At 32.1% G+C, this 9,463-nt stretch overlaps 1 protein-coding gene across 7 annotated transcripts; it reads left to right on the forward strand.

Moving 5' to 3' along the window:
• The first annotated feature begins 2,617 nt into the window (after positions 1-2,617).
• LOC109812476 (uncharacterized) lies at positions 2,618-9,212 on the forward strand. Of its 7 annotated transcripts, none has more exons than XR_002240923.3 (7): positions 2,619-2,955; positions 4,058-4,358; positions 6,294-6,452; positions 6,597-6,892; positions 7,074-7,206; positions 7,909-8,048; positions 8,632-9,212. XR_002240923.3 is itself a non-coding variant. In XM_020376454.3 (6 exons), exons 1-6 carry the CDS (start codon positions 2,758-2,760, stop codon positions 7,911-7,913), a joined length of 1,083 nt encoding a protein of 360 aa, XP_020232043.1. In that variant the 5' UTR covers positions 2,618-2,757; the 3' UTR covers positions 7,914-8,559. The 7 variants fall into 7 exon arrangements, 5 of the variants coding, with proteins under 5 accessions (XP_020232043.1, XP_020232040.1, XP_020232041.1 ...); XR_003805380.2 differs by lacking the exon at positions 8,632-9,212 and adding an exon at positions 8,200-8,559; XM_020376454.3 differs by lacking the exon at positions 8,632-9,212 and having other exon boundaries at positions 2,618-2,955; positions 7,074-7,197; positions 7,909-8,559.
• The last annotated feature ends 251 nt before the right edge of the window (positions 9,213-9,463 follow it).

A 9,463-nucleotide genomic window follows, 5' to 3' on the forward strand; every position in this document is an offset into this window, starting at 1 on the left:
ATGTGATGATCCTGTATTAGTTGAAATAAGACATGTCTACTTTCCAAGTACTATAATCAGTCCACAGGTTGCACTACTTGTGATCAACTATGCAAAAATGCAATAATCTCGATATTGATTATAGGGAATCCTCTTTTCCTTCTTCATAAGATTAATCTTATACTGTTATGATTATTAATGTTAGATTTGTGAGATCATGAATGGATTTCTGTGGTCTTGAATCATTTTCCAATTCCAGATCAAATGGGCTAATTGAAAACTGTTTAGTCTAGTTCCGGATACGTCAAATGGATGTATGCTCATCACTTCAATTTATCTTTCTACAAAATATAGTTAGCTTTAGTTATATAAAGTGATTAATTCCCTGTCAAATTCGAGAGCTTTTGCCTTTTAGGTCGGAGTTCATCCATTACGTTCAACACAATTTTGGAGAAACAAATCAAACAGCTAAGGGAGATTTTAGAATCTTCATTTATGTAGTTTTTTTATTTTTATTTTTTTTATTCATGTTTAACTTACAAAAAGGGGGGGGGGGGGGGGGGGGGGGGGGGAATAAACGATTCTCTCTATTGAATGTGTATTATTTTCATTTCATTTAATTTTTTCAAAACCTTAGTAATCAGTGAAAGAAACTGAAAAAGGAAAGATATGGAGAGAATTTTGAACCAAGAAAAACAAGTATACATAAAATTCAATATCAGAATCAATAAAATTGACCACTCTTAGCTAGCAGCCAGAGGATGAATGAGCAAGGGGCTTTAAACCTTACATATTCAATCCTTTATGAACATGTAAGGTTTATTGGAACCAAAAATGTAAAATTGCATTAAAGTGATTTATTGGCATTTATTTTCTTTAAAATGGCAGGAAGAGTGATCTCTCTTAAGCACGGGGAGGCGTTGTCCATTTACTATTATGCATGTGCAAGTCTTTTCTTATAAGAATACAAAATAAAAAATTAAATATATTTTTAGATCATATAAATAATTTTATTTGCTCTAATTTCAAACCACTTTCTCCGCTTTCAATCCAATTTTTACTTTTTTCGTTGTTCTACCAAACAGAGCATCGAGGAGGTTGTGATCTTTGTTTAAGAAAAAACTCATAGTTGATCTTGCAAAGAAAAAAAATCTAGAGAGGAAAAATACGATGATCAAACTCATATATGCTAAAAACTTATGTTTTACAACTTCATTAATTGAATTGATTTGATGAAATGATAATGTTGTTTTGAATGTTTTATTGAATCGACATCTCACATCACTTATATGTAATATATTCGTTCAAGTCCTTTCCTATCCATTGGTCCATACTACAGCATCAAAAACCTAAGAAACAAAATAAGCATCTAGCTAGCTTTACATCGAATGATTCTGATGATAACCATCACAATATCATCTAAAAATTTCACATCAATCTAAAAGTAAGTATCGAATAAAATAGGGTTATCCCAAAAGGATTCCACTAATGAAGAAGTGGTAACAGAGCTATCCGTCACTTTGTTCCATTGCTATAGAATATTTTTTGTATGTTTATTCACCACTCGTAAATCATTTGTTTTGCTGGCTAGACTTTTGTGCAAGAAAAATGTCACTAAAGAGTAAAAGTGTCTAAAAATTATGACTTCCCTGTTTAGGGTATATGATGACGTGCACTTATATGATTTTGTTTTACTTTTAGGTCTATCTTTATTATTATTATTTAACAATGGAAGGTTCTTATATCAATGACTAATCGCTACAACTTGAGCTAAAAATTATTCTACTACTAAAATTGCACTAAAACGTAATAAAGTGTTTGAAAGTTATGGATTTGACTCTGTTTATTTTAAGAAGAAAAAAATTGTATAGAAACGAAGCTAAGGTAGGTCCCTTCTCCCCTAATTTGATATTTTAATATTAAACTATACGGTATAATAATTTATTTGTTGTTAACACCGAAATATAAATTTGAATTTGGACACATTATATCATTTCAATAGTTAATATACAAATTAATTTATATAATATATTTTCCAATTTTAAAAGTCTTATCTTTATTAATTTATTTTTACATAATAAAATAAAAATTATTATTGTATTATGCTTTATTCTCAATTATTTAATAATAGTGGTGTTTTTATTTATATTTTAAAATTAAAAATTCAGTTAGAATATATTGAAAATCTTACAACGTGTGCTAAAATTCATTTAATTTTCAGTTCATCACTTAACTTTTGGATCCGTAGTTGTGTATAAGATCCAAATTATTGAAATATTTCATCCACGTATAAAAATATATTTATATTTTTACTTTTTTTTCTTTTTTACTTAATTAATATAAATTTACCCCCAATTAATTTACATAAACTATTTCACTATTCTATAATTTCCATATAAAAATTGAGTATTTTCAATTTTTCATGCTCAACGAATCATAATAGAGTTTTCACAAAAACTATATGTACACAAACACACACCAAAAAAATAAAGTTTTCGAAGGAGACGACCCACTTGTTGAGACCGACAATAATTTCTTAAGCCAGCCCAACAAATTTGAAAAACGATTGGGCCTATGTCGACATGGGGCCCAGCCCAACACGTAATTTGTAGAGTCACACTTGGGTCATCCTCAACTCCAAGCGTTGGGATTCTTAACCTTTTCACATTTCACTTCAGAACCCTGGTTCCTCTCGCTAGAATTGCAGAGAGAAGAAATTTTGATGGTAAGCTAAAGCTAAAATTACAATCCGAAAATTCGACTCGAATTGGAAGAAGAATGGGAGGTTCATCGGAGACGAAGTTCCTGCAAGACCTGTTGTTGTACGCGGCGAGCGCGGCGCTGAGTTGCTTGGTCTTGTTCGCGGGTCTCAGACACCTCGACCCTAATCGCGAAGCATCGAAGAAGCTTATCGAGCACAAGAAGGAGATTGCAAAACGTCTCGGTCGCCCCCTCATTCAGACAAACCCTTATGAGGTTTATCCATTGCTCCTTTTTTTTTTTTTTGAATTTCGGTTGTTTATATCTCTTATTCTTCGTTTTAATCACTTTAGTGTTGTTTACTCTCGGGGTTATGGGATTGTGATGGCAAATTATTTGCCTAGGAAGATGTTTAAGGACTTGGTATAGATTGCTTGTTAGTGTTGATAATGGAAATGGTTATTGTCTTACTGAAGGATCCTAATGGAGGTGTTGGAGCATTTTATTTCTATTTTTATTTTAACTTGATACTTGTTCCTATCTCGCTGAATGTCACGGTAGGGGTACTTCCGTACTTGTATGTGTCATTGACGTTGATTGTTAAGAGGGTGGTTTTTTTTTGGCTTTTCCCTACTTGAGCTTGTAAGTTATAGCCTTATAGGATTAGTTTCTTTATCTTGTCCTTCTAATTTTAGTTTTTTTTATATTTTTTTTTTACTCTCTCTTATATGCCATTGGTTTCTGCAAAATTTCCTTTGAGTAGTGGTGTCTTTTCTTAGTGAATGACTATTGTATGGGTGGGGAAGATGGGAAAGGATGATGTGCTTGTATGTACGTAGTGTATTTACTCAGGTGGTTGGATGTAATAATTGTGTGTCTGCACTTGTCTGCATGTTATTCATTGGCCTTTGCATTGCATCTTAAATTTTTTAGGTTGGAACTCGGATGATTCTTTAATAGGTGGAATAATGTGCTTTTGAGTAGCTAAGCTCTAATTATGACCTTGTGTCTTCCCAGAGGATAAAGTTTGGTTGTTTATGTACATCATGTACTAATGTGCTGATATTATCATGTTACTTGTATATCCTGTAATCAACAGGAAGATGGGTTTATAGCACTAGGCAATTGTATTCTATAAGAGATTCTTTAATTCCTTATGGATTAAATCTATTATGATTTCCTTATTTTGACCATCTTCTATGTTAAATTATGAGATTAATTTAAAAGGGAATTCTATCCAGAAACAAAGGACTAGACCTATTATGTATCCTCTATGGATATATGGCATTACTTTATTCTAGCAGTTAAAAATATTGGATTCATAGTTAAGTATTATATTTTATTTCAATTTTTAATATGTGCCCTTTACTGTGTACAGGATGTTATAGCCTGTGATGTTATAAATCCTGACCACATTGATGTGGAATTCAACTCTATTGGGGGACTGGAAACAATCAAGCAAGCTTTGTTTGAGCTTGTTATTCTGCCTCTAAAAAGACCGGACTTATTTTCACATGGCAAGCTTCTTGGACCACAAAAGGGGGTCCTGTTGTATGGACCACCTGGCACTGGAAAAACCATGCTTGCCAAAGCTATTGCTAAGGAATCGGGAGCAGTTTTTATTAATGTGAGGATATCAAACCTGATGAGCAAGTGGTTTGGGGATGCACAAAAACTCGGTAAGTGACTGTAAAGCTATGCTCTATTGTCTACATACACTGTAGTATCTTCAACATTGAATTTTTATGTTAACATATGGATTTTATAGTTAACTTGGTTCAATAAATTAAACTTTTTCACACTCTTATGTTTTCATTTTTTCTTTTCATAAGGTCCACAGAGACATGCAACACTGGGATCAAATAATTTGTTGATAATTTACTTTGCAATTTCATAAAAACTTGACATACAGACTATTTAAATCATTGTACATAGTTTCCTTGACTTTTTCACCTGTGGTTCTTGAGAACAACTGTTGTCATCATGTCTTTTGTTTCAATGTAAAAGGATCTAGAAAATACTCTTCGTAGGCAATCCGTATATCTTAAGTTTGATGACTCACTCTTAAATGTTTTTCAGTTTTTGTTTCTTATTTTCACTTTTAATTGCAAAAATGTTATCTTATTTTCACCTGTGGTTCTTGAGAACAACTGTTGTCATCATGTCTTTTGTTTCAATGTAAAAGGATCTAGAAAATACTCTTCTTAGGCAATCCGTATATCTTAAGTTTGATGACTCACTCTTAAATGTTTTTTCTGTTTTTGTTTCTTATTTTCACTTTTAATTGCAAAAATGCTATCTTATTAATTTTGTTTCTGAAGATTTGTATAGAAAACAATCAAAACAAATTGTTCCTGTTTACACTGTTTCTCATACAAATATTTGAAAATTGGAAACAAAGTGAAAACGAGATGACATTTTTGTAATTTAAAAATAAGATTAGTAAACATTTTTCTTAAACTAAACAACCCCTTATTTTTTTTTTTTCTCAAACTTATATTTAGCGTATCCCAATTTGAATTTTGACACTTCATATCAAATTAATAGATGTTAAATGTGTTTGTTGATCTAAATACTTTATTTTCTTTAATTCCTTCTCCATTTTTAATGTCTTGTCTCTTTAATTTATTCCCATCTAATAAAATAAAATGCTCAACAATGAAGACATTTCCTATTATGCTTTCTTCTTTTCTCAAGTATGCAATGTTTGATATTTACATGTTATTTATTTATTTTTAATTTTTAAATTTTCACGTAAATTTAGAAATAACGATGCGATGTATGGAAAAGTTGTTAACATGGTAGATTTTCCCTGTTTAATTCAACATGATGAATCTTAGTGACTTACTGCTTTTATGGATGAAGTTTTGAATATCTTGTAAGATCATATTTATGCATACTGATTTGTTTGAATTCAAATTCATGTGCATTATTGATGTCTGTAGGTTATCCTTAAAATCGTTTATATGTATTATAATGTTCATAACTTTAATGTTAATAACTTACATTAATAATTTTAATTTTAAATTTAATACTATTTCTCTAGATTTTGTGTATGTTTATTTTAATTCTCTGACTAGTCTGTCTTATAACTATCAGAATTTGTTGTAATGTTGTATTCATACAGTATTATATCATGTCCCAAAGTGCTATTAATGTTCCCTGCTGTAAAATTGGCCTCTCTGTCAACAATTAGACAGACTGTTATTTGGAAAAGTTCTGGATTGAATGAAACAATTACCCTATAAGTTGTTGCTGGTTTAGTTTTCCATCCTTTATGTGTGTTTCCCTTGAGGAGTTGATAGTGACAGGCCAGCTCTGTCTATGTTCTAATTATAGTAATATTGTTGATTAGCATGTGTGGTTGTTTGGTTGACAGCTTCAGCTTGAAGTGTTCAGCATAGTGGTGTATTGGCCAAATTCTTAGACAGAAAAGTTAGTTAATAGTCGCATTCTTGTATATGTAGCTGTGCTTTCATTTTTCAAACCCTGCCTGCATGACTATATAATATAATTTTGTATCTAATTTTAAATGTGCTTAATTATGCTTTATGTTCTTTTTATTTTTTGAAGTGTTTTTTTATCTCAACTGTTAATATTCTGTTGCTCTGCAGTGGCTGCTGTATTTAGCTTGGCTTATAAGCTTCAGCCTGCCATCATATTCATTGATGAAGTAGACAGTTTTTTGGGTCAGCGTCGTGCATCAGATCATGAGGCTTTGTTAAGCATGAAAACTGAGTTCATGGCTCTTTGGGATGGATTTACCACAGATCGTAAGTTTAAACCAATCATCATGTTATATTATTTTTCTGAATAAATATTTAAATATTCAAAAATAAGTTGCAAATAAGATAATGACAATTTTGATAGATATTTTGCTGGTAGATTTGTTGATGGGGTAACTTCTGTGTATGTAGAGAATGCTCGAGTTATGGTCCTTGCAGCAACTAATCGTCCTTCAGAACTTGATGAAGCAATACTTCGGCGTCTTCCTCAAGCTTTTGAAATTGGAATTCCAGACCAAAGGGAGAGGGCTGAAATATTGAAGGTTATCTTAAAGGGTGAGAGGATTGAAGACAATATAGATTTTGGTCATATTGCTGGCTTGTGTGATGGTTACACTGGTTCAGATCTATTTGATCTTTGCAAGAAAGCTGCCTATTTTCCTATAAGAGAACTACTGGATGGAGAGAAGGAAGGAAAACGACCTCCTGTAAGTATATTTCATGCATTTTTTCTGCTTTTATTTTCCCAATCTACTCAATTTGTGAAAGCAACTACATAATGTGCAAGATCATTTATTAAATCTTGCTAAAGAAACTGATTAATCGTTTCGGTGGCTTTCTCATAAAGTAAGTGCTGCTGACCTGTTCTGTTTATCTTTCCCGTTTCAGGCACCTAGACCTTTGTCCCAGTTAGATTTGGAGAAGGCTATTGCCACTTCACAGAAGACAAAGGTTGCTGCAAATGAATACGGAGGATTCAGCCTTCAGTCACCTTCTAGATGGACAGCACCTGGTGAGTCAGGTGATTCTCAGATTCAAGCTGCAATCAATGAATTCTCTAAGCTTGTGGTTTCTCACATGATTAACCTCCAACCCGATTCCCGGAATCCTTAAAATGTTCACTTCTTTTAGCATTCTTCTACGGTCATTTAGCCTAGTTCAATTTGTAACAGTGAGTATTACCTTAGTTATACTAATTATAGGAACATATATTTATTATACATTGATTATAAAAGTGCCATGGTTGGCTACTGCTTTATGTTCAGTATTTGATGCATCAATCCTTCTTATTTCCATTTATGCCAATTTTTTTCTCTGATTACTATTTGGGTAATGCAGAGATGCTTTTGTTGTTTCATTCTCCTTTATATATATTATACTATGATTTGATGCTGTAAAATGACATAAAATGGTAGCTAATGTTTATTTCAGGTGTCAGATTCATCCATATTCTATGACATTGTATAATACTCTAACCAAACATATACAAAAGTGGGGATAATTAAAAATTCATCAGGCCCGAGCTGTTAGGTGGAATCAAGGAGGAATTACGCATTCTATTCTGTTATGTTTAGCTTGTGGAAAAGGGGAAAACATGTCATTATTTGAATCAGCCCTAAATTACTTGTGGTTGTATTGGGCAAAAGTCCATATCCATATGTATTCTATCATGTGATTTAATCTATATGATTATTTAACACTGACATGCCGAAAACTTGAACAGAGTAAAGCTTAAGATTGATCAAGACGATGAGATGCAGTGTGTATCAAGTTGCCAACAGCCATCAATGATTGTTGAGACCTCGAAGAAATTAACTGGCATTGGAGTGGGTTCGGCAGGGTTATAATTTTAAAGCACCGTGGGTGAGTCATCATCCTTGTGTGTTTTGTTGTCTTTCTGGTCCACCCGCATATGCTGATCATTATCTCTAACCCTTGAAAGTTGCAAGCGTTCATCATGTAGTTAGGACCACAAATTTGTACTTTTTTCCCTCTCAAAACTTCATTTCTACAGTGGAGGCAGGACCACTACGTGGGGAGCGTATCTTCCTCAGTTAGTTCCGGCTGATGCCTGCCATCATTACTTGACCACTTTTAAGGTTAAAGGGAAGAAAAAACTATAAAGTTAAATATCGAATAAATTTAAGATTAACGGGGTAATTAAATATACATTGGCGTTCATGATTGATCACAATGCGAGAAGGAAAATCTTTCTTTTCACTCATTTAGGGTTTTGGAATTGAAACTGACTATTCTGTTTGGAAATATCCACGTCGTTGTCAAATACCTGCAAGTCTTGTGGAGAAAAACATCCTTACAGAATATTGGACACAAATGGAAATTAATGTGGCATCACCACTCTATTTTTCATGGATATGACAGTCTGGTTTACGGGAATTTTCGATCTTCTAATGGCCACAATCATTTTTTTGTTTTATTTTTTCAGGCAATAAAGCTTCTGACGCTGACGCATTGTATCTCAAGTCATTATTATCTAAACAAGGAACTGTCCCTATTGACATATCGTCAGTTTTTTTGGTGCATAAAAAAAATCAAGGGCCTTTCACAAATGAATATATAAATGGTTTTCAAGGGTTCATTGCATATCGTTAAAGCGATTGTCCTCTGTCAAAACTCTTGGCCGTTTCGTCCAGGTTGCATCAAAACTAATTTAGTTACCAAAAGAACAACTTTCTTTTTTGTTTTCAGAAAAGACGTGGAAACATTATAACCACAGCGTAACATATATCAAATGACTCCATCAAAAGTCACAGTCCATTCAATATTTTAATTTTAATTTTTATTTTTTAGAATTATTATTTTTCATTAATATAAACTGCATAGCGTGTGAGTGACAATTAAGAATTAATTTGTATTTGGGAAACATGCCTTTCATTGACATCGGCATTCATTTGGATTGAACTATCCTGTTTTATTTATTTCTTATTGGAGATTCAGTTAGTTCGTTTTTTATACTCTTCACATGTCTAAATTGCTTCAGTTAATGATGAGTAAGTTTATTATTTATCATAATTTGATCGATATGTTTTAATTAACTAAGTCGTATAGGTGGTCAATGAGAAAGAAAAAGAGTGATATCCGTTAACGACCAATTAATTATAGGAAATTACTACAGGACCTTCAAAGATCGAGGGGTTTCAATATATTTTTCTATGTAAACTTATAAAAGATTTTAAAAAATTTAATTTAATTATAAAATGAATAATTTAAATTATACTTATAAAATAAAAAGTAAGATAAAATTATAGAAATTAAAA

This window comes from Cajanus cajan, chromosome 6 (genome assembly GCF_000230855.2).
Source record: "Cajanus cajan strain Asha chromosome 6, NIPB_CcT2T_4, whole genome shotgun sequence".
NCBI classification, from domain to species: domain Eukaryota; kingdom Viridiplantae; phylum Streptophyta; class Magnoliopsida; order Fabales; family Fabaceae; genus Cajanus; species Cajanus cajan.